At 31.7% G+C, this 26,805-nt stretch overlaps 3 protein-coding genes across 8 annotated transcripts; all 3 read right to left on the reverse strand.

Moving 5' to 3' along the window:
• Positions 1-1,357: 1,357 nt before the first annotated feature.
• LOC123229070 (O-fucosyltransferase 10-like) lies at positions 1,358-9,263 on the reverse strand. The gene is made up of 10 exons (XM_044654644.1): positions 8,765-9,263; positions 8,208-8,295; positions 7,911-7,978; positions 7,722-7,810; positions 5,933-6,130; positions 5,591-5,795; positions 5,306-5,473; positions 4,580-4,747; positions 2,648-2,838; positions 1,358-2,423 (listed from the first exon to the last, which is right to left on the reverse strand). Exons 1-10 carry the CDS (start codon positions 9,185-9,187, stop codon positions 2,225-2,227), a joined length of 1,797 nt encoding a protein of 598 aa, XP_044510579.1. The 5' UTR covers positions 9,188-9,263; the 3' UTR covers positions 1,358-2,224.
• A 10,450-nt stretch (positions 9,264-19,713) lies between these two features.
• LOC123228981 (ubiquitin-fold modifier 1) lies at positions 19,714-22,849 on the reverse strand. Of its 6 annotated transcripts, none has more exons than XM_044654518.1 (5): positions 22,687-22,847; positions 22,520-22,617; positions 21,663-21,695; positions 21,433-21,511; positions 19,714-19,962 (listed from the first exon to the last, which is right to left on the reverse strand). In XM_044654518.1, exons 1-4 carry the CDS (start codon positions 22,752-22,754, stop codon positions 21,453-21,455), a joined length of 258 nt encoding a protein of 85 aa, XP_044510453.1. In that variant the 5' UTR covers positions 22,755-22,847; the 3' UTR covers positions 19,714-19,962; positions 21,433-21,452. The 6 variants fall into 6 exon arrangements, 3 of the variants coding, with proteins under 3 accessions (XP_044510453.1, XP_044510452.1, XP_044510454.1); XR_006504774.1 differs by having other exon boundaries at positions 21,433-21,587; positions 22,687-22,849; XR_006504772.1 differs by having other exon boundaries at positions 21,433-21,573; positions 22,687-22,848.
• Positions 22,850-23,231: 382 nt separating this feature from the next.
• Positions 23,232-24,310, reverse strand: LOC123229672 (pathogenesis-related thaumatin-like protein 3.5). Its single transcript, XM_044655590.1, has 3 exons — positions 24,250-24,310; positions 23,505-24,168; positions 23,232-23,401 (listed from the first exon to the last, which is right to left on the reverse strand). The coding sequence occupies exons 1-3, from the start codon at positions 24,308-24,310 to the stop codon at positions 23,254-23,256; spliced, it is 873 nt and encodes a 290-aa protein (XP_044511525.1). The 3' UTR covers positions 23,232-23,253.
• Between the last annotated feature and the right edge of the window lie 2,495 nt (positions 24,311-26,805).

The raw sequence follows: 26,805 nt of genomic DNA on the forward strand, positions 1-26,805 counted from the left end.
TCCTGGCATATGGTTAAACAATGCTAAACCAGCCTCAATTTGACCACATTTTAAATACAAATCAATGAGCGACATCAAGGTAACTTCCTCTGCGTTGAGTCAACTCTTAACACACAGTCTATGAACTTGCTTGCCACTTCTAAGAGATGCCAAACTCGAACAAACCTTTAGAACACTTGAAATAACAAACAGGTCTACTATAAGATCTGTAACATACCATGTCTCTGATACCCACGCACTATTGACAATCAAAACATGCACTTGAAGCCCAAGTCTTATGTTGAGTAAGTTGATGCATACCCTCAAAGCACTGCCGAAAGAATCATTACACAGACCAGAGCTGTGGATTTTTTAAAGGAAAATCGCAGCTGCTTCATTCTGTTGATTAATAACATACGTAGAAAGCATAGAATTCCAGATTGTCAAGTTGTTAGAAGCCAAAGCACAACCCAAATATCAATCAAACAACCTTACTGCTTCACTCAACACAATGCAATTTGAATACATGTCAACCAATGCCGAAAGTGAAACTATGTTCAAAACCTGACTTAATAACATGACAATGAATCTGTTTTCCCATCTCTAACAAACCAAGGGAACTTCACGGTTTTAGACAAGGTATTGTGAACTCATCAAAGTCTAAAACTTCTTTATGCATCATGCACACAAATTCCAGGGCTTGCAAACTTCTACTGTCCGCCAAACCAGCAATTATACTATTCCAAGATACAAAATTCCTCGCTGGCATTTGATGAAAAAGGTAATTGCCTCCTCTATTAAGCCTTCTTTACATTATCCCGAAATGATAGTATTCCAAGCGGTTGAATTTGCACCCAAAAGCTTATCAAAAACTTCCCTTGCATCTCCCAAATGTCCACATTTAACATACATGCACAAAAGGGTATTCATCAAAACTATGTCATTCACTAAATTCTCTCTACAAATTCTTTTATGTATCAGTCGACCTAGTTTTAAGATCCCTGCCAAAGCAAATGCTTTTAAAACCGTAGAATACATAAATCCATTTGGCGCTTCAAATTCAGATTCCCACATGTACTCATATATGCTGATAGCTATGTCAGGTCTTTTGTTACTTGTATATGCAGAGACCATAGTGGTCCATGTAACAATATTCTTGTCGGGTAATTCTTCGAATAGTTTATGTGCTTCGTTTAGAAAAGTGAAGTCACTGAGAATATTTTCAGAGATCCCATGTTTGATTACATGAGAGTGAAGTTACTTCCCTTGTTCGATAGATTGAGGTCTACCACAGTGGAGCAGGGCTGCCTTGACACGTTTCAAGTCCATGGCTGCCCTGGATAGATAAGTGTCTATTATATGTTTCAGTGCATTGCAATACCCAACAACAAATGTTAAGCAATGAGTATATTGCGGTGAGGTACATAACATTTATAGACCTTTACAACAAAATAAAAGGGCAAGCTCGAGCTCAACTTAATAAGCTGCTCGCCTGGTGGTATCCATTTAAGTGCATCACCTTGCTCTGCAACTAAAAGGTTGAATCTGTTGAAAATCTTTATGTCTTGTCTCCTCCATCGGCTGCAAGCCAAATCCGTCAGCCTAGGAGACAGAAACTCAATTGTCCAGATGATTAAAAGACCAAAATTTAGCAAAATAAATACAGGAATTAATCCCAGATCATTCTAGCACTTTTATTGGATCAATTTCTTATAAAATCTGACCAGTAAAATCCTGTAGTCCTGGCTCGCAAATAAGCAGAGAAGGCAAATAGATTGAGGAAATGATTGCTACTTAGATATATGAAATTGTGATAAGTCACGTCTAACTATCTGTAGTTTATAATTTTTTTACAAAAAAAAAAAAAAGAGTCACAATCAGCCTTCAAACTGGAAAAGCAAATGCATTTAATTTTGAACTCCATAGGTCGATCACTTGAAGCTGGTAAGTTGATATGCACGAATTATTTACATTCTCAATATGCAATTCTGTTCTGCACCACACACCAAACAGTATTTTGCAGTCTGGCGATCACATCACAACTAGCAGTTCCACACTGGATTAACCTGAATCAAGTAGAAAAGAGCTATTGCGGGATCGATGAGGAATTCCTGGCATGTCAAAATTGGAAAACCTGCATCTAGTCTGTCCACGGGGAAAACAACAGTATAGCCAGAAGCTGCAACTGCATGGAATTATATGATTGATGACTACAGCAAACATTGGATTGTCATCTTGCTGAAATCTACCCGTAATTTGGAAGGTTTACAGAATTGGTCAAATTGAATATTGTGTTATTTGACTGTTGAAGACAACGGCATTCTGGCAAAGGATAAGTGTAAATGGAAGTTTTTCTATTGATTTTACGAACTTTGGGTATCATAATTCCCTTGCGATCGTTTTCAGCAAGCATTATTTCCATCTCTTCCTTGAAAGTCATCCAGCTGCAAAACCAATACAAAGTTGTTCATGATATACATTTTTACAAGCATTTTATGATTTCTGAACACTGCAAATAGACTCACATTCACCTAAGTAATGTCCTCACTTATTTAACAGTTCCAACATCAGTTTGAAACCTTCCATAATTTCTAGATTGAACTACCATAGTCATAGGGATGGACTGATTTCAGATAATGCAGCAAGTATGAGGTATGCGTAACAATACCTGATGTTCATATTCTGAAGTAGAATGACGAGCTTGCGTTTATCAGGATTAATAGTCTTTGCATGGCCACCAAAAAGGAATCTCCTATGGCCCATTAGAAAATGAGGAAAGTTTCCACCTTGAGTTGTCACAAAAACTTCACTAAACAAACAAACCGTGTAGTCCAAAGCAGCCAGCCTCGAAGAATACTCCTACAAGCATAAAATATAATTTTACATACCACTATTAGATTGTGTCATCCTAACTATAATTTTTTTTTCTTAACATTTACTTAAAGGTAGAAAAATTAATGTATTAAGAATAAAATAATGAAATCCGTTTTTTGTTTTTAATTACTCTTCTAAGATAAACTGAAAAACAAAAACATTCATTTTCAATTACTAGGCAATTGGAAAACTTATATGGGGGACAAGACATTTCCCACTACACCTATGCTTATCCTATACCTGTATCCAAACATGGCTGTCAAATCAATAGCTTTTTATAGCTCTTAATTTGCAGTGCCTGTGTCAGTACAATTCAAACACCAGGGACTGTGGAGAGCGTTACACTAATCCAGCAATGTCAACATTTTTTTAGCCAGTGCTCCATCTATTTGTCATATTACATAATTAGTACCCATATGAAAAATTGTACCAACAAAAAATGCGTACCATCATAGGTGACCCTAAACCCTATGATTTCATACAAAAGATTAAAATGTGGGAGAAATAGCATAATTAACAATGTTATAGTGTTTTAGCAATAAAAAAAATAAAGATATTTATAAAATAGTTTGGTTTGTTGTTCAAAAGTTTATATCAATTGTTATATAATTGAGTGTTCTAACCAGAGTTAATAGAATAACCATTACAAATGTTATAGATGAACTCTCGAATAGTTATCTGGAAGCCTCTCCTTTACTTATGTAGAATCCTTCAATTACAGGAACAAATGATTGAGTTATTTGAGGAAATTACAGAAGATATATACTCAAGATCCTATTAATAGAATCAAATTATCTTAAAAAAAATTTGCCAATCACATTATTTCAATAAAATATGAGATAATGATGTCATAATTGTATCTATCAAAGATAAAGATGAAAAGTAATTAAATGTGTCGCAAGATTGCAACAATTTGTTAGAGAAACAACGTTTATCCAAGTCTTGATTTGATAGGTGAATAGATGATACGACAAATCACTTCATACTGTTTGTATAGCACTAATCCCTATATAATGGTTATTAAAATTATTTTTGATTAATACAAAAATCTAATAAAAATATAATTTATGCATTTTTATTAGAACACCAATGACTGAACTGCTTACAGACTGAATACAAAAGTTGTCTAGTCAATAGCACATAAACCATGTCACCACAGGGGAGGAAAGAATTCGCATAAAGATGCCAGCTAGGGTCAAATCGGTTGATATAAGTAATATTATATGTATAAATGAATTATATAAATTTATTTGTCTAAACTAAAATAGTAATATTTGATTAGATAATTTTGAAATAAAAGAAAAAATAAACAATTACATAACTTTGAAGTAGTTTATAAACTGAAATAGTTATATTTGATTAGATGACTTTGAAGTAAGAAAAAAAACAAATAATTATATGACCTAATTATAAGCTATTATCTCAATTTACATAATTTATTTATATACATAGTTTTATTTTAATACTAAATAATTTAATTCTTCCATGACTATTAAATAAACAAAAAAAAAGACCCATCTGGATTGAAAGGGCAAGCCAGATAACTGTTACCGCTTGGAAACAGCAGCTTTATAAAAGGGTATGCTAGAAAATCTGACTTTGGTATACAGCATGACAATTTTGTCCAGTATATACTTTTAGGACAACAGGTCTAAAAACTTCTTATACGTTAATGATACACTAAAAGGGCGCCACATATTATAAAAAAAAAATTGCAAATATTTACCTGAAATGGAGCAAGTTCATCTGGGGTTGCAAGAGATTCCTTTGTATAAAGAAGGGGAAACATCTTTTGTAAGGGAGACAAATGTCTTTCTGCCTGGTAAATTTTACCCGAGGCTAAATAAATCGAAGTGTTGTTATCAAATCCCATACCCCGTAGCATCATCCCAACCTATGCTGACATCAAAAAAATCATCAAAGAGAAGTTAAAATTATGTTACAGTAATAAAAGATAGAGAATTTACATACAAATGCAAGACTTTTAGAATTTAACATAAAAATATTCTAGTATCTAGATTGAAATTAAACATGTAATATCAGAATCAATATGTTCTTTTAGATGGGCCATGATAAACAAGGATTTGAATTAGAATCCCACTGCAAATAACATAAACAAACAAAATTAAAAATATTGAAAAAAAAACATATCACTCATAAGGATCCCACTGCTAGCTCATTTTATGCACGTCCATTCTTCCTTACAAAACAGCATTAGGCTATTATATCTGATAAGAACCACAGACCAAGTTTTGTTCACCTTTTTCTCTCATCCTCGTGACAGCTCAAATTAAATAACAATAAATATCACCCGATTCACAAAGAAAACTTGTGATGATGGTGCAACCATTATAGCATATCCCAAAGACATAACGTCATTAAAATTAAACAATAAGATGACAATCCTCTTGAGAGGTTCAAAAAGTGACTGAGGGATAGAATTATGAGGTACCTCTAAAGGGGTTAGCGGGCATTTTCCATCTACTCGATTCAAACCAGGTACAATGACACGATCTTTTCTCTTGAACTTCCCCTTCCACCATTTTTCTCGAAATGAATCCATTTCAACCTTTTCAGCCTTTCCCCCGTCATACAAACAGCATGAGAAAGCTAACATGTCCTAAAAATTAATACATGATCGTAAGAATAAGCTATGAAAATCTTTACTGAGCAAATTTCAAACATCCAAGCAATTTAGAGCTAGAGTAGAGAAGATGAACTGGATATGCGCTCATACCTCCTCAAAACGAAGGTGGATGGAAACATACTTCCTACCCGTCTTTGAACTTTTCTCAATCATTCGCTTAACAAGTTTCTCTGCTAGTGTTGATATGGGTGAAGAGAACCTCAAGGCTCTATAATTAGCTATGCATCGCAACAATTGAATATGAGGTGGAACATTCATTGCCAGTCTATTAGCAAATGGGGCAATTCGAATCACCCTGCATCGAGTATAAGCGATAAGAAACAACACAGAAAAACGTGCTCAAAGGTTTTCACCAGTAACTTAGATTTTTAAGGGAACCATTTGGTCAAGAATGAAGGAAAATTTAAAAGAAAAAAAAATGACAGCACATACCCTTGCTCTTTCAAGACAGGATAAACTTCTCTGATGTAAAAATTAGCAGTAGCCCAAGCTTGGACACGAATGTTTGGAATATTATTAATATTGTAATCATATTTTTCCATCAGGACATCAGGTAGTTCTCTGACCACCTTAACATAGCCATCAAGAGCGTTTATAAAGTGGTCCTCATCATATATATCTCCAAACTCACTGTAAAAGAAGTTACACATTAAGATATCAGTTACAGCACCTAGATAAATATACATTTTGAAAAATAAATCACATGAAGGTGATACTGGGGCACAATGCACCGACTACAAGTTGTACTGATATATATCAACAAATTCTAGTTCTAGATACATAAGTTTACACACCTTGGATAGAGTTGCCTAACTAAACTAAAGAATAAAAATTCTGTAATTTGAATCACGGATACAAATGCATTTGTATAGTGTGGTCCAAAAATAATCTGGTTTAGCTCACATATCACAGCAATCATTGTTTCTAAAATTGACCTCCTCATAGTATCCCACCCAATATTCAACGAAAACACACTCAAATGAAGAAACGGATAATTCAAAAAGTCAGGGCCTCCAAATTCCGGCTATTCGAGGTGCTAAAAAACTCACTTTAGCCCAAAGGCTATGCACAACGATATTTTTACCCTTATATTTTTCTTAGATCCTAAGATCCTATGCTAATTCAAACTCTATTAAAGTCCTCAATTCTTTAAAACCAATTCAATTATTATGTTAATATTTTATTATTCAAATATCATAAATAATTATTATGTTTGATTATCAACATTAAAAGAACAATAAAGTATTATTTTACATAAATAACTTCAAAATATTATTAGGTATAAATTGTTTAGTTAAACTAAGATATCTTATGTTAAAATATTTACTTTGTGTGTTTTTTAAAATATTTTCATATTAAAAATATATCAGAATATTTTCGTATTGTCAAATTATGAAATTAATTAATTAAATTATTTATCAATATATTTTTCTTCCAAAACATTTTTTATGTTATTCGTTATTTTAATTACAAATGATAATATTTTTGTCCTAAAAATGTAAGTATAGATAAACTTAAAACAAAATTAAGACTAATTTAATAATTTTTTAATACATAAGGTGAAAATAGGATTACCCTATATTACTTGTCACCCTACGTTGTTAATAAAATATTAACAGCCAAACTAATTCAATTATTATCCTAATTTTTCATTATCCAAATGTTATCTTAATCTCCCCTTACTAATTCAATTCCATTATTTACATTATTATCATAATTCTTATCATTCAAATATTATCTTAATATCCAATTACAAATTCATTTCCATTACTAATTATCCTAACAAATTTGATTAGGACTCTAACAACCCAAAGGGATGCATACAGAAAAAAATCCAAACGACACAAGTAATGAATCAGAATTTGTTCGGTCAATTTTACCAAAATTTCCAGAATATCTAAGGGCTAACAATCTTTAAAAAGTAATTGTTTTCTTAATCAGATATTTCTCAGGGGCTCAGTAGGAGAATAAATTTTAGCCAAAAGTTGGAAAGATACGAAAGATACAGAAGGGCATCCATAAGGCTAAGAAACAATCCATTATCTTTCTTTTGTGTACTCATTTTAGATATATAAATATATACACACTTATATGTGTTATCATGTAATTGGATAATTTTAGATTTAAGATAAATAATACTTACTCACATAATGACACATGTAAATATATACATATATATGTACTTAAAATAAGTACACATAATATTAATTAGTAAAATTACCTTGGGTCCTTCCAAACACTGTTTAACTCAAAACGAGGTATGACAAGTATTGCGTTTAAAACTCCAGCTACAGCCACTGCATTGCAGATCTGAAGAGACAAAGAAATCATAACATTAAGTTTGCCCATTAATGACGGAAGAAAAACTAAGTAAGAAAACTAATAATTGATATCAAAAGAAATAACATACCGCAGACCGCTGTTGATTGAGGCCGCCATTAGCCTCAACAACCAAGTAACCACTTGGGCTGCAGGACACTAGAATTTACAGGACATATCAGTTTCCACTAGTAGTATTTCATTTTCTATCCTCACATTATGCATTAGTAATATGTCAGAGTCCTTAGAACGATAATGAAAAACTAATAGCATTTGGAGATCATAAGCTAAGATGGAATCTAGCTTAAATTCTTTAAATATTTTAGAATAATAAAGTTTGGGGCAGAATAAAACCAGAAAGCCTATCTTATAAAGAGTTTACACTAACCTTCATCTACACCAAAGCGCTGTCCAGAAGTTGAATTTAGACAGGGTTTCTGCATCTTCAGTCTCTTGTATTTCCACACAGAGGACAACTACAAGAAGGAATAGCTTAAAATTTCAGCTGATCACAGCAAAATAATTCAATTTTGCACTTATAAAATTGAAATTGAAAAAAAAAGGGAAAAAAAATACAGACCAACAATTCTTTGATTCTGACTTCTAAAGCACTAAAAGATTTTGAATTGATAAACAAGAAAATTCATACAAATTCAGCTCAGATGAAGTTCTGATCAAATCTCCCTCAACAACAGAGTTAGCTTCACAAATATGCTATAACAACTAACTCAAACAAGATTTCAATTAGCAGAGGATTTGACTTAACGATCTTGCACACCAAAAAGCAACATTTAGAAGCAGTTTCTTATTAAAAGGACTGCAAGCCTTCACTCTTGTCGACTTAAAATACCAAAAAAATTGAATTTCTAAAGCAAAACTTCGTGGTTTTTTCTCTGCAGCCAACAAAAATAAACACAAAATAAATGAAAGAGAGAGAAACCGAACATCAATGGCCGAAGAATTATCAAACTGAATATCATCCCAAAGCTTCTCAAAGATCTCGTGACTTCTATAAACCGACCCGGGAACCGGAGGAAATCCAAAAAGCCCAGACAAGGGGCCCACACACATGATCAGGCCCGAAACGTACAGCAGAGAAAGCAGAACCAAGTACCGGAAGTTCCGCCGGAAAAGAAAACTAACGCCTAAGTTATCACAGCGTGAAAACGAGTTAGTCTTAGTACGAAGTCTACGACGGTAATGCGAGACGGTAGCATGACGGCGCGGCGACGGAGGAGGACTTGGCGAGTTACTGCCGCTGTTGCTACTCTCACTTGCGTAGCCGGCAGCACCATTTGAGTTCTGGCGACTGTGGTGATGGTGAGAGTAAGGCTTGGATTTCATGGCGAAGCTTGTGGCTGTGACCATGCAAGGAAGAACGTGGAACTGTGTTGTAGTTTAGTTCGTTCCGTGAGTGACGGCATCAACACTTAGAAAAAAAAAACGTTTGCACTGAACTCGGAAGATTTTTATCGGGTGAGAGAGAGGGCTTTTAGAAGCCTTGGCTTGGAGCCGCTGAAAAGCGCGTTGCGTTTGGCCATTTGCGTCATGTGATTACTGTATGTAATTTACTACTTTGAAGGTTGCAGTTAGAAATTCTACAATAAATAAATATATATTAGATATATATTTTTAAATAATTAAATAATTTTAAATTAAAAATAAAATAATATTTAATTATTTAATCATTAATATGTATTTATATATATTTACAAAAATAAATATATATAACATCACCCCATACTCTATGTTACTCTAGAAGAACCGCAAGTCAACAAAATGTAAGTGGATTTGCTTGATAAATCTAATTTAACAAAATACAGATATAGTCCATTGAGATAAATGTTGAAAATTATTAAAATTATATAGTTGTAATAAATATAAATATTAATTATAATATGTCATTTTTTATTAAATAATTTTAAAATTTAAATAAAATAACACCAATCATAAATATCGCATCATTTATTGTAAAATTATTTAACAGGCTTATATAAAAAATAATAAATAAAAGATAATTACTCTAAAATATTAATTACAAAATTGTTTATTATACTCTATTAATTAAAGTACCTTTTTAGAAGAGGTGTATACAAAAATAGCTAACATTGTTTACCTTATATAATTAATGTAATGACATGTAACACCAATATGTATACTTCTAATAGGTAGTTTAGACGAAAAAATGATACATTTCTAAGATGAAGAGTTTGAGTTCAAATCTCTTACTAACATGCCAAAATACGATTGTGTGATTGGTTTGCTCTTGAAAAGATAATTCAACTTGGATAAAAGGGTGCACACTCGTTTATTCGATGTCATGTCAGTCAAAAGGTTAAAAAATGCATGTTGGCAAGTAAGGTTAGATTTGAACCGAGCTTGAAATGAGCTTGCTTATCAAAGTTTGTAAATTAAAAATTTTAATACAAAACGACGTCATTTTGATTGATATATATTAAAATGATATTGTTTTAATAACAAATTAATTAAAAATTCGAATTCAAAACGAATCGAATCGAATGAGCTGAGTTTGAGCTCAAGCATAACGAGCCCAAGCTCGTGCTCGAGCTCTATTATTATTAAATCAAGTCGAGTTTGAACTCGATTCGGTTCGAATCTACCCCTATTGGTAAGATTGTAAGGATTATTATCTCATTTATTCAATTTGTCCTTGCCAAAAGAAAAAGAGAAAGAGTTTTAATCATTTCAGGTGACTTGGCAGTCGTTTGATGGCATTTTCGGCAAAGCTCAAAAGAGGTGAAAGGAGAGAAGAGAAAGGAAGATAACCGATTGCAAATCGTACAACTTGGAGGATCAAGTATGAGTCCAATTTTAGTTTATTTTCGGTTTCTATTATGTAGGGTTATGCGTGAGAATGCATATAAAAAGTTGTGGGATTCATAGAACCTAATATTAATTATTTGTATGGATTGTCGCTAGTTTTAATTTTGAAAAGTCATGATATGTGAGACGTTAAGTCCAATTTCGAGAAGAAAAGGTTTCTGGTATGAATATTAGTTCTATTTTGTTAATGAAGTTTATCAAATGATCAACAAGTATGGATTAGTATATTGATTTGAAACAATTTGGAATTTATGAATTGTATGGATAAAGAATTTATGACTTTTTACTTTGAAGATTTTTTTTTTTATGTAACATCAAGAGTTAGAGACACAAAGAATGATCGTCTAAATGTTAGAGATTGAGTAGGCATTGGATCGAATGAGAAACAAGTTGAATATAGGTTTTTCAATGTCATGCATAGTCATTCCAAAGACAACCATGATTGCGACATGTCCAAAAGTTTACGAAATAATGTTATATACAGCCATGCACGAAGACATGTACACCTATACACACGACACCATTATTTATTTTGACAATCGATGGACGATCATGTGAAGAACATCCATGATCGTATGAGACACATAAACTAGCTCACAATGGGTGCCCATATAATAAATGTGTATGACTGTTCACAAAGTATAATGTCAAATATATCCCTAGAAAATACATTAAAAGGAAAGTTGAACATGCACGCTCATGCACTCGACGGTGCATGTTCGTACATAGTGTCATAACCAGGTGTACCCATTAGGGTCAAGTTGTGCATAGAAAGAGAAGGTCACAATGTCCACTCGAAAGTGCATGACCATGCATAAAAGAAAAGTTTAGAAAAATGATAAGAAACGAGTTCAAGTGTTCAAGACTTTCATCTGAAGGATAGTACAAACATATAAGGTACAAAATAGTATCAAACATGCATAGAGAAAGTTTACAAGAAGGGCATAAGAGAGAAGTTAAGGTTAAAGCCATTACGAGCCTGACTTGAGAATAATGGCTTGAGATATATAAATGTCAATTCATGAATTTTGTCATAAGAGTTGTTAGGAGAATGCACATGTGAGATTTTCTCTCTACATTATTCTAATAAGGCCCACCAATCCATATTAGGATACAATACCTATAGCAAGGTACCCTTGCTTTCACATTTTCCTTTTTGTCAATGAATCCACTCTTACTTTTCAAACCATGACAACCACATGTATGATTTTGATCAATGCTACAATAGAGATACATCAAAGTATAAAGTTAATTTCTTAGATAAATTAATTAAATAAACCCCCGACTAATGCGAATATTTTTGTTAGCCTCATTAGAGCAATAAACTAGCATTTACCCCTTCCATACTTACATAAAAAAATTAGTTTTCTACTACTCATTTGAAAAATTACATGTAGCCCCAAAGAAAGAAGTATGTAACCTCGAGACATTTTAACTCACGTATTTTCTTTTTTGTTTTCATAACGTCTAAATCTAATATTATGTAAACTTGGTATAACATGTATCACACCTTCTAACAACCATGGGCCTAAACAAAATTCACACATTAATAGTATACAAACATACATATATATAATCTTAATATTAACAACCTATAAACCTCTAGCAATGTGTACATCTCTATATCTAACACAATCCAAAATTAAAATTGATCTTCATACATGAATGTAACAATATTTTTTAATTATAGAATTAGTATTTTATATTCAGGAAATCCACGAAAAGTAAAAAATAATAGGTATGTATTTACGTGATTAGATATTATTTATTTTAAATAAGTAATATTATGTATATATATTTTTAGTGTATAATTTAAATATTTAGATAGCGTGTCATTATGTGATTGAGTTTTACTTTATTTTTAATTCAAAATTATCTAATCATATAATGATACATTATTTATATATCCACATTATGTACAAAAAATATATATATGTAAATTTTTATTGATTTTTAATTTATAATTATTAAATTATATTGTAATAAATAATTTTATTAAAAAATAAATTAATGTGAGTAATTAATCAGATAGTAGTATTATATGTATAAATAATCAACATAAATAATAATATGTTACTATATGATTAAATATTTATTTATTCATAATTTAAAATTACTTAATTATATAATATTATAATTTTTTTAATGAAAAATCTCATCTAATCAAATAATTTTCTTAAAATTAAACTAAACATTTTATAATTATTTGATTAAATAAATTAATAATTTAATTTTAATATATTTAAATAAAAAATACGCGAAACAAATAATTTTATTGTTAATAAAAAACAATCCAATCAACAGCGAGAAGGCAGAAGTAATAATTGCAATTCCTTTGTTAATTTGTACTGCGCCAATTATAAGCAGGTTGGTTGCCGCACCTCATTCCCCCGCTTCTACAAAAAGTAAAAAGTGCTTCAGCATCACGGGCTACCCCCGACCGACCCTACAACTAAAGGCGCTTCGCTTGCTCTCCGAGCCAAGCCGATAATCATTATTAATCACAACTAACCACGACATTCTTGGCACTTAAAACACACTAATTATCTATTAATACAAAAAGTTAAGTTACCGGTTGCCAAAGACGCAAAGACCGACAACAGCCCGACAAGCCACCCCAAGTACGTTGCCTCGGGCTCTGCTGTTTCACCTAAAAAATAATATCCATAACTTTTTAGGACTATTTTACCCTGCACCCATTTCCAGGGGTTGACCAGAACTTCCCGCCATCTACTCCGATTCCATCATCCACTTTTGGAAGCTTTGGAATGGAAAATTTCCTCCAAAGCAGGCATTTCGCTTTATTTATTTATTTATTTATTTTTTAAAATTTGTGTGTGTTACGTTGGCAACATTAATTAATGGGTCCATAAGGTAAGTGGGTGGTGAACACTTTAAATGTATGCTTTATTTAAGAGGACACCTAAGTTTTCATACTGGGCCATGGGATCATTACTCTAGCAAATATTATCGAGTTTCATAAAATGAACATTATTGTAAGATGCCATAATTATGAAAAAATAACAGCCACGTATCATTTTATTACTATTATTATAATAATATATGAATCGCCGGTATCCCAAATCTAACTCATTAAATTATTGTACGGACTACAGAGATAGATGGCATTGGTTACCGTTTTAGAATAAATGCAGCCGCAACCATTTACTTTTTAAAAGGCCAAAAGGCTTATACCCACTGGTATTAGTTAATTTATTAAAAAATTAAATATTTATTTAGTTTTTATTAAAATTTATTATTAATTATAAGAATGAAAATATTATTTAATTAATATAATATATAGTAACATATATTCTACCATGTATAAAAAATTTAATTTTATGTATTATATATTAAACATTATATTATATTATGATATAGTTTTTAAAAATAAAATAATTGATTTATTATTATTTTAAAAATATTATAAACATATTTTAAATTTAAAATTCTTTTATATATTTTTCATTATATCATTATTTTTTTAAAAATTATATCTTTTTATTAATAATATATATCATATTATATCATAAAATATATTTATTATATCATATTAAATATGATATATTTTGTTATATATATATTTTTCATAAAATAGATATAATGTTCAGTGAAAAATTGATAATTATGATTTTTAGTATTGCAAATTCATGGGAAAAAGGCACGTGGTATTTAAATGATATCCATGAATTTTAGGTCACGCGGTAGGGGATCGTTTGCTTATAATAAAAAGGCCAAACGACTATTTCCCACCCAAGGTTTAGCGTTTTCTCAAAAGTCCCCCCTTTAATTATAGAAACACCAAACACCCACCCATGACCAGTTAGATTTAATCAAACCCTAACGGTGGTAGGGGTAAAATCGTTATTTTTGCTATAATATTAAAAATAAACTAAAATAGAATCTAATTTTGCCCCCCTAAACTTTAAAAACTAAAATTTTCCCCCTGCCTAAGTTTTAAAAAATCACAGTTTCACCCTAGTGTTTGGTTTTGAAATCTCCGGCGATCTCTCCGGCTCCGTTGTCGACGACCGCTCCCTCCCGAAGTAACCTCTCCTTCCGACGATCTCTTTCCTCCCATTTGGAGGTCCGATCGACCCCTGTGGGAGACGAAGAACTTCGTCGGGATTCGTCTTCCCAGACGAAGACGACGGCCGTCGGCAACGGAGTCGGAGAGGTCGTCGGAGATTTCAAAACCAAACCCTAGGGTGAAACTGCCATTTTTTAAAACTTAGGCGGGGGGAAAATTTCAGTTTTTAAAGTTTAGGGGGGCAAAAGAAGATAAAATTTTCAGGCGTTAGGGTTTGGTTAAATCTAACCGACCATGGGTGGGTATTTGATGTTTCCATAGTTAAAAGGGGGACTTTTGAGAAAACATCAAACCTTGGGTGGGAAATAGTCGTTTGGCCTAATAAAAAAGGCAACTAAATGAGTATATATTCAATCTATACTCATGACTTCATAAGTAGCATATTATTTTGAATTGGCCAAAAGACTTATTCCCACGCAAGGTATAGTGAACTCCAATTCTCACCCATTAATTTTCAGAAATTCAAATACCCACCTATAGTTTAAAAAATTAACATATACCCCCCAAAATTAATATAAAATTAAAGGTAAAATCATTATTTAATAATAATATTTAACATTTATATCATTTTATCCCTTTAATTTGAAAAACTAACAATTTCACCTAAAATTAAATTTTAAAAAGTGACATTTTACCCCCTACCTAGGATTTCCAATTTCATTGGTGAATTTTCGATCAATGGTGGTTGATTTCTCTCTCTCCCGATATCGTCTCTTTCTTCAGTGTTCAATATTTGAATGACGATATCTAGATTCGATGAAATCCAAACAAAATCTAGATGAAGAGTCAAAATCATGACAAAATGACCATAAGGACCAAACTATTATGACAATTTTATAAGTAATATCAAAATAATTGATTGATTTAAATTAATACATAAAAAACGAGTTCTCTTTTAAACCATTAAAAAAGCTGAGAAAATTTAATTATAAATTTTGATAATATTGTAATTAAGATGACCCATAAACCATAATACGTTCAATAGATATTTTCATAAAATTTTCAAAATCAATTTGATTGAACTCACAAGATTCAAGTCTTAATCCTCTTAAGTCTAACTCTAAGTTATACATATTTTCTAATATTTTTAAATAATCAGATTAATTATTTCATTAATTCATGTTTTAACTAATTTAATTGATTTAATCAATCGATCAAACCAATTAATTTCAATTTAAGATATATAATTGAATAAATAATTAGGAACGATTAAATTAACATTTCATAATAATATATAATTATTCAATTTATTGATATAAGTGTCATATATTAAGCATTTTTAAATTTATCACTATAAATTATTTATAAAATTTTAAATTTATTTATTTATACTGATTTTGTTTAAATTTGATTGATTCTTTAATAAATTAATAATAATATTAAAATCAAACTGAATTATAGAGTAATTCCTAATTGAATCGATAAAATCGACCGATCCAATTTTCCAGACACTGGTATCTTCCATTCCATTCCATTTAAGTCGCTCTCAATGTCTCTCCCAACCGGTCAGCTGAATCCAATGAACAATTCAAGTAATACACACAAAGGTAGGGCCGCGTACATTCTTCTCCCTCGGCCAATTTGGAAAAAAAGGGAAAATAGACCGGAAGGGTATCTTCACAAGGGTAAAATGATCATTCCAAATGATAGGCGACCAGGTGGTACCATCACGTGGTGGGGGCACCAGGATCTTTGTGAAGCCGGAAAAAGACATAAAAAGCGGAGCCCGGTGCCCCAAATCGCTCCGAGACATATGATAATGATATAGCTCTGTCAACTTTCTCGGGATCCCACAGTAAATTTCCGAAATTATTTTCAGTTGAATTTACGAAATTGACCATTGCTAAGGAATTTTATTTGATTCTCGGAGGGTATTTTCGACAAATTATATCCACAAATAGTACGATTGGCATAGCTGTGATAAGTGTAGCTGCTAAGATATAGTCTTCAGAGTTGTGCACGCAATTCAAAACCCATATTTTGATGCGGAGGTAAAAATATTAGAAAATATGTATGAATTAAGTTTAAATTATAAAATTAAATTAAATTATTTAAAAATAATAATTTGATTTATTTTATAAAATAATTTAATTTGATTTTTTTAAAAATTCACAATTGAATAACTTTTTAAACAGTTTTTAAATTAAATTATAAGCCGTAATTATAAAAAATACATATAATTAAAACTATCTTAGACAAAATCTTTCAATAAGTAATTACGTAACATTTGTTTTTATATTTATTTTATTATTTTTTTCGTGTTTATTTTATATATTTTACATATTTATTTTATATTCTAAAAGATAATAATTCAATAATTATTTATTAAATATGATATATTTAAAAATTAATGGTTTTAATAGGCTAAAATGGTAATTCAAATTAAACAAAATCATATTTTTTTAATTTAATTTGATTTATTTTAAAATTTTACCAGTTTACCTGGTAAAACAAAAGGCTAATGGCCTGCTTCGTGTAACTGGAGACAGTCTTTAATTTTCGAACATTAAGCATATGCGTGTTTGAGAAACATCTAACATTAATAATTGAAAAATACGTTCATATGTGGTTTCTTAAGCTCAAAGTAGTCTGAAAACTGAAATAATTTGGCTTTCTTTATAAAGAGAGACAAGAGAGTCGGGTAAGAATTTTCAATACCCAATCTCACAGCCGATTTTGGTAGACGGTGTTGTAAATGCACACTTATTCTGGCCTCCTAACTGAACCAACTAACAACATGTGGGTAGCCCAACGTGGACGTTCCCGTCATTGGGGTACCCACACCCCACCTGGCAAAATTAATTTTTAAGTTAGTAGGCCGAAGGTCTATTTTATAGCTAAGTTAGAACTTAATCTCAAAAAAAATATATATATGATAATTTAAAATTTTAAATATTTATTTGTGAGATAATTTTTATTAAAATTTTTTATTAGTTGTAAATATAAAATCATTATTTTATTATTAAATTTTAAAAACCAAAAAATTTATATAATTTCTTTCTCTTAATTTTTAAAAACTAACAATTTTTTTATAATTAAATTTTGATATCTGCATTTCCCCTTAAGATTTCAATTGGCTCAACAAAATACAACTACCATGGAGGAGAAGCGTTGATGATCAGAATGACACTTTATCGTCCAAATATTGTCCTTTTATTGTCCGATTATCATTCGTTCGTCAAATTAGTTGGCTGAAAACAATTTTTAAACCCTAAGAGGAAAAATAATAACTTTGTAAAACTTAACCAACCTTAAGAGAAAATTATTAATTTCTCAAACTAAAAAAAAATTATATAAATTTTTATGATTTTAGAGTTTAGTGGTAAATTAATAATTTTACCTATATTTTTACCATAAGTTAACTATAAGTGAAATTTTAAAATTTTAAACTATCACTAATGCGTTTTTATGATTGGATAAAACTTAAATGAAAAATAGTCCGTTGGCTAAGATAGTACAGTGTTCTTTGTTGCGCGTACTCATGCGTGGCAAAGTTTCTAGCAATTAGGCTACCAATGATAATGTTGGTTGGCAAAATTATTATTATTTTTTGGCCAAAGGACTATTTCCCACCCAAACTATGCTGAATTCTCAAAAGTTTCTCTCGTTAACTATGAAAATATTGTTTACCCACCTATGAGCAGTTAAAATTAACGATAGTCATTTTATATTAATATTAAAAATAAACTTAAATATGATTTCATTTTCCCCCTAAAAGTTTAAAAACTAACTTTTCTCCCCTAAGTCAAGTTTGAAAAAATCGCATTTCTCCCCCTAGGGTTTAGTTTCAAAACGCGTTTACTTTCTCCGGTGCTATCGTCGACTGTCTGTCTCTCTCGACGATTTCTCTTCCATCGACGGCTCACCTCAACTCCATCCCAATCCATCCGACGTTGAGAAACGTCATCTGGGAAGAGAAATCGTCTTTTCAGACGAAAACGAGACGACTCGTCATCCTCTGGGTAGATGATTTCTCTTCTCAAATGACGTTTCTTGACGTCAGATGGGTTGGGGTGGAGTTGAGGTGGACAGTCGGTGGAAGAGAAACCATCGGGAGGAAGAGACGGTCGACGATGACACCAGAGAAAGTGAACGCGTTTTGAAACTAAACTCTAGGGGGGGAATGCGATCGTCCCTTTTAGGGGGAAAAATAAGATTAAATTTTTAAGAGTTAGGATTCTATTAAATTTAACCGACTATGGATGGGTAAATGATATTTTTATAGTTAACGAGAAAAACTTTGAGAATTTCGTATAGTTTAAATGGGAAATAGTCCTTCGCCTTACTTTTTTGGGCACTTTGAAGACTTGTTTGACGTGTAGGCCCAATTAAAAGATGGTTCTCTTCTTCTGATTTAAAGTAACCCATGATGGATTGAATATTTCTCACCTCCAAGTAATGTGGTCAACAAAACACATGCCGACATATAATATTCTGGATATGACACTATCTTTAAAGGACACATAAATCAATATGGCGTCTGGTGCTTTGCCAGGGGCACCAGTGCAGGTTATTATCAGTGTCAGACTGCCAAAGCCTTAACCAGTCCAGCCCAAGTCTTCAACCCAAAATATTATAGTTAGGGTTATATTTAAGTTATATTTATTTAAATTTGATTTAAATAAATTTAAAACAAACTAACTCTAAACGGGCTCAAATTTACAACTTCAAACTCAAGCTCAAGTTCAAATTACTCATCAAACTAGCAAAGTAAAAATTTTAATATAAAACGATATCATTTTAATTAATATGTATTAAAACGACATCATTTTAATAACGAGTTAATAAAAACTCGAGTTTGAATCAAACTCCAACCGACCTCGAGCTTATTTGCAACGAGCTCGATGAGTTTGAACTCGATTTAATTTGAAACTAACTTTAATTATAGCGAGGTGGGATTGGGGTGAATTATTCATACATCATTGTTCTGTGCCCCTCATACCAGATTAGGAAAAGCCCATCCATAATAGAGACTTTTCATATCACAAGATCCATGTTAAAAAGGGAGTATAATGCACAGGAAAGACATTACTATGATCCCAAAATGAATGGGAAAGTATAGAACTCAAGAAAATGGATTTAAATCAACCAAAGGAGACAGACTAGTCTCTTTACTCCAGTAATGCCGCAGATTCTTCCTTCCTTGATGCTCCAACTCGATCACGAGGAATCAATCGTAGCTCAGAACCATGTTTGAGGAAGACATTGCCTAAGAAAACCAGTGGAAATTTTATATTCAACATAAATTGAGAAAATTCATTTGTAAAATTAAACCGAGTGAATACATCAAAAATGGCCACACGAATGTTTTAATCAAGTAGAGACTTTACAAAACGAACCCCTACGTCTATTGAGTAATATCCATTTCTTATAATACATTACTGTCTCTAAATAACTCCAGCAGATACAGTAGTCTGCAGTCTGCTTCTCCCAAATTCATCCAAAGGCCCCACATTATTATATAATATACATTATATCAGGGAGTTCTTGAAGGAAATATCAATTTGAAACGAAATCCAGATACTCTACTAACAGCATCTACTTCACATGTGTGAAATACGATAAAGAGTAGGAGAAATTTTTGGTGATTCTTTACCTCAAAAAGCATTCAAAGCATGCATCATTATTGTAACGTTTTTCAATAATTTTATTTTTTCCAGTTTTAAAATGAAACCATTTAGATTCTTAAAGATTTATCATTTAAGAGGGGCAGGGGTGAGTGGGAGGTAGACCTGGGAAAACGGGTTTCTGCCCTCAGGTACCCACCCAAAAAAGGCATAAGTTACAAGTTTTTGGACCTGTACCCATAATTACTGTTTTGTATGGGTGGAACTGTTTCGCCCAGGGGCATGCACAATTGAAAAAAAAAAATGAGGTCAACATCTTGAGGAGAGATGGAAACATAAGCAGAATGGCGAGAGTCAAAGAATTTCAAGAAGAAGCCTTTGCTTCGAAAAGGGTCATTATTGTGTGAGGGAAAGATTTCGATGACTTGAAGCAAGGGAGGACAGTGCTCTCTGATGACTTTGAAGTTCTTGTTGCCAGTGTTCTCCAGGAGTTTAGAAAGCACTCTGGGAGTTAAAGAAGCCATGAGTCTACTATATTATATTTTCACTGAACACAGATAAAAGATTCTAATGGATGGCTGCCTAGCTACAACCCATAATTAAACTCACCAATCTGATACAAATAAAAATTTATGCTGCTATAGACCATTAGGGATTGAATATTATCTCTTTTTCTTTTCTTTCCTTTTTTCTTTTTTTAACTACAGTGTACAGTACTTGCAAGGGCACCTCATTTGGTCCAATTAATGCAATCAACATTCATGCTTCAAGTGTGTAGCTGCACCTCATTTACAATAAGTGAAGGTTGTATAAAAAAGTATTGCATTGCTTTGACCCAACTACCCACATGAGAATGAAAATGCTAACAAAAACAAAATATACAAGAGGTTAAGATAGGGAAAAAGATATAGACAGGTGACTTTTGAATCTCAACACGGACATTGGGGATGAAATATCTCTCTTATTTTCTAAGGGTTGGGAAAGGAGAAGAGTGGGCAACAGGAGGTGAATGCTTTAGCAAAGCGAAAAAGCAGAGAGGGTTTGCCCAAGAAAGAAAGAAAGTGTGTAGTATTAAAGGAAAAAATTGGAAAACCTTTAAAGATTGTGCATACCTGCAAGGGCTGGGTCCCCATCACATGTTTATATCAGCTTTACCCATACCCATTTCAACCCGGTCTATACCTGCCTGGCCTGTCCATTTGTCAAGTCTTGAGGGAGGTGAAGATTGCATATGATAATTCCATATAGTGCAGCTGAATAGTAAACACTTCAAAGAGGAAAAAAAAATGCAACAACAGTAAATAAAGTGACGCCTAACACTGCATAAAGAGCATTGGCATACCTGCACTCTGCTGAGGATTGATTCCTACACCATCTGCATATAGCAAACAATGAACTCCAAGTCAATGATCTCACCTTACAAATGTGACTAAGGTAATTAAAGGGTATGTGTACAGATCTGGAAGACAAAAAATTTCATATGGCTTCAAACTAAAAATCCATACACCCTGATAATTTATAATAATACATTATATTTGCTAACTTTCATAATTGTGTATTTGAGTTAAATAACTAGTTCACTTATTACCTCTTTTTTCATAATATAGGTCAAGAGTGTTTTGAATAATATATACAAGAGAATGTCTCAAGTATTACTATAAAATGAATATATTGTCAAATAGATGGTTATATGAGGTTACACGTGGATCCAAACAAAGGATCAAATTCCTCTCCCTTATCATATAAATGGTACAGTGAATGAATTTTCAGCACTGGAAAGCATATTTCACAAAAAAAAGGGCTCTGATATACACTATGCTCAAAGATATCACCATTGCAAAGGATGGAGCCAATCATCTTGATAAGGTTAACCTTATTTTCCTAATTATATTCACTATAACTTCCCCAATGAAGTCAATAGAGCGCTACTTTAAATAAAAATCTTCCCAATGACGGCGACCCAGAAATTTAAAAAATGACTGTACACGAAATTCTTAATGAAATTCGAGTAAAGAATGGAAGCCTCAGGAATACAAATGATAAGCTGAACTAATGATAAATCCACATGTTCATGGTCAAACAAAACTAATTTTCTCATATCATCAATTCTAGTGAAAAGACTCAGAATTAAGCTAAAAATCATTAAATCACACCATTATTAACAACATGCAATCACCGAATACGAAACAAAATAATTACCGTTTGTGATAATAGCGCTAGTTTGTGGAGGGACCTTGAATTCCTCCGCTGCAAATTTCAAAACGGCGGTGAAGGGAGCAGCTTCAGGAACACTAAACCTGCGATTTATTAGAAAAGTTAAGATTCCAGATAATTCAAAACACCAAAATAAATACGAATTCACGTACACTTTAAATGGGAGCTTCGGATCGGAGGTCAACGTAACCTTGAACGAAACTTTCCCACCGCTGGCCATTATTATTAATTTTGTTTAATTTCAAGTCATCATTCAGCTATGGAGGGAGATATTGATGAAATTTGTGTGTTTTCCAGGTTTTAGCGGACTTAAAACGCAGCGTATTAGAAATATAGAAATATAGGGAAGCTGTCTGGGCCGTTTTCAAGTGTAGTCCATAGAGGATTGAGGCCCTCTTTAAAGTTTGAAAGGCGCGCATATAAATAAAAATAATGTTATGTATATTTATTTAGAATATATAAATAAATATATATTATTATATTATTAAATAATATTTTATTTTTATTTTAAAATTATCTAATTATATAATGATACATATAAATATATATCTATTTATGTATTTAAAATAAATTTATATAATTTTATTGTATAAATAAATAACCCAATCTCAAGCAATTCTCAATTCTCTTTATATCCCATTTAAATATTTTTCCCAAATAAATAATTGCAATTCTTAATAAAAAAGAAAATTAACACATTCATATTTACAATAAATAAATTAATTCTTAAAAAAAATCCACAAGGTGACCATCAATAATATAGAAAGCATCACGTGCCAACGTTTACCAATCACAGAGTTGAAGCCTTGTCTGTTTGACTCACTACACAGGAGCTTGTGATTATGATACGTGCACACTGGCTTCTTCCTGATCAATCAAATGCATCATTTAAAACCGATTTTACGAAAATAATTTTATACATAAATAATGATATATCATCATACAAAATTCAAATGAATCAATTAATCACCTGTATCCACAAAAGATGATAACATAATCAGTTCCAGAGCAAGTAAAAATACTAGTAGGGTCATCGTAAGCGTAGCTATATGCAGTTGGACAGGCTTCTTTAAACTTTTTGGAGTAGTAAGTAGGTTGACAAATTTTTGGATTTCCATAAATGCCCCTGCAACAATACTCATCCATGTTGAACTCATCGCATGCACTTCGGCAGCCCACAACTTTACCATTGGATTTCACCGCAAGCTCGGAGGGGCAAGAGGCCCTCAAGTCCCCATCGCACCCAGCAACTCTACAATAACCCTTACCGTTTATTGGGGTGACGGAGATGGGCAAGTTGAAGCCGTCGACGAGGCTAACGTCGTAAAAATCTTCCTCCGAGAGAGTGAACTCAGCTAGCGTTGTTGGGGTTGCACCAGAGGCTTTGCATTGGAGGGTCGTCCCACACGACCCTGTCTGGCATGTGCCATTGCCGTTATTGTCAAATTTGCAGCCTGTTCGACCCCATATTCGCCCACTCCACCCCAATGGGGCTTTGAGGACGATTGATTGGCCTGACTTTAAGGCAAATCCTCCGCCATTGAAGTTGTCACCTGGGGTGATTCCAGGCCAGATTGTTTCTTTACATTCGTTTATGAGCGTGAAAGTTCTTGCACCCTCAGTCTGTCTTGCCCCTGCAGAGCCATAATCCAAGAAAAGTGAAACATTTAAGATTACTTGTTATCATGTGATTAATGTAAAAGTAAAAATACTACCTGATGAAACTATAATTATAATGACAAGAAGTGGTAAAAAAACATCCATATTTACTGCCATCTCTTTGTGTAAACTACTCTGATATGGGGTGAAATAGAGACAAAAATAAGCATATAAAAGAGTAAAGAAGAATACGTGTAGGAGGAGGGAGAGGTAAAACTAAAAGCGTGCGTTCACTACTTTTGGAGAGCTTTTTTGATTCTTTTCCTCAACCTTTCATGCAAGGTTGTTCAGGTTCCATTATTATTATTATTATTTTTGCCATTTCCAAAGTTCCTAATTAAGGATGAACATAATTTTGATTTAAATTATAATACTAAAATAAATTACTTAAAAATTATAGTTTAGTTTGATTTGTAAAATGATTTGATTTAGATTGAAAATTTTTTAAACTATTTTTTTCAGTTTGAATTACAATTTAGATGATTTTGAAATAATTATTTAATAAATAATTAGATATATAACTTGTTTTTTAATATTTATATTTATATGTTTATATTATGTTTTAGAAAATTATAATTCAATTAATTTTACTAAATGATATATATATATATATATATATATATATATATATATATATATATATATATATATATATATATATATATATATATATTTAAAAGTAATTGATTTTAAAAAGTTTAAACCATATTTTTTTAATTTAGTTTAAAAAATTTTTAAATCGTTTTTTCCAATTTGATTTAAAAAAACTCTCAAGCCAATAGTTGGCCCTTCCCATCCATCTTCTCCTTCCGGCTACTCAAGAGACATTGTTGGTGGTTGAAGAAACGGACAAAGACAATTTGTCTTTGCTCAATTCTCAACTACTAATGGTGTCTCTCAAGTAGCTAGAATGGGAAGATGCTGACTATTGGCCAAAACGGAAAAAGGTGATTGGAGAAGAGAAAAAAACTATAAGGAAGAAAGATAACTTATTAAACTTTAGAAAGGGAAAAATTATTAATTTTTTAAACTAAAAGGAGAATGAGATAAAATTTTTGTTTTGTTAATTTTTTTTGTTAAATAACTGTAATTTAAACAAATAAATGAATATTTAATTTTTTAAAATTTAATAAATAATAATTTGAAAATGAGTCAAACCTTAAATGAGAATAAGTATTTTAACCTAAAAATTAAAAGCATTTGGTGGTTGAAGAAACGGACAAAGACAATTTGTCTTCGTTCAATTCTCAACCACTAATGGTGTCTCTCAAGTAGCTAGAATGGGAAGATGTCGACTGTCGAGCAAAACGGAGAAGGTGGTTGGAGAAAAGAAAAAAAACTATAGAGAAAAAAGATAACTTTTTAAACTTTGAAAGAGTAAAAATTATTAATTTTTTAAATTAAAAAGAGAAATGAGATAAAATTTTAGTTTTGTTATTTTTTTTGTTAAATAATAATTTTACTTTGAATTTTAATAAAAAATTGTAACAAATAAGTGAATATTTAAATTTTTAAAATTTAATAAATAATAATTTGAAAATGAGTCAAACCTTAAATGAGAATAAGTATTTTAACCTTAAAATTAAAAGTTGACTATAACTGATAAAATTTGAAACTTAACGAGTGGATTTCATCAAACCTTGGGTTGGAAATAGTGCGTGGGCCTTTCTAATATAAGATATCGTTGATTAAAGTATCGGGACGGATCATACCTTATATCACTGGACATACGGCAGCCCAAATTTTGAGCCTGCCATCTCTCTTGGCCCAAAATAAAATGAAAAACCTGCTAAAACCAGAGTACTGCTAGCTTATGGAGATAAACTTTATAAATTGAATTCAATGCTTTTTCTTTCTAAAAGGATAAAAAAAAAAAAAAAAAGGTGGGTTTGTTCGCGAGAATGGGTTCCTCATCAAGTCAGTTTGGCGCAAAGTTCGGGAGCCTTGTGGGGACAAGGGGATTTTGGACTGCTAACGTGTTATAAACAGCCTGATCGATATTATCCACTTTGGGCTTCAGACCCTCACGAGTTTACAACGTGTCGTTTGAATTAAGAACTTTTGACCCTTGCCTATATACAAACTTAGTAGACAGAACGGGAACGATATGAGACTTTAGGTCACAATATAAGAGATATTTTAACGAGAATAATGCATTTGAAGAAAAAATAATGAGTCGCTTTCTAATCTTTAATGGAATAAGATGGAGAGAGAACTACTTTCCATCTCATTTGGGTAACAATCACATTCCTTTTCTAACGGTGAAAATTAAGAGTATCATTCTAAAATAGATCATTTGTGACCTTAACATAACCTTTAAGCATATCGAATATAAGTAATATTATGTATACTTATTTTGAAAATATAAATAGATACATATTTATATATATCATTTTTATGATTGTATATTATTTTTAATAGATTCAATTATTCTATTATGAGTTTACCCGTTTAAATAATACAGAAGAAATGAAGTTCCGGTTAAAAAAAAACAGAAATCCTCATTTCTTACACAAATGCCACAATCCAATCCTGAAAGATCCACTCTTATCATTTCAACAAGACAAGAACAGTATTTGGGCCTGGACTGGAGAGAAAAGATTGATGTCCAC

Source organism: Mangifera indica, chromosome 11 (genome assembly GCF_011075055.1).
Source record: "Mangifera indica cultivar Alphonso chromosome 11, CATAS_Mindica_2.1, whole genome shotgun sequence".
Lineage (NCBI taxonomy): Eukaryota > Viridiplantae > Streptophyta > Magnoliopsida > Sapindales > Anacardiaceae > Mangifera > Mangifera indica.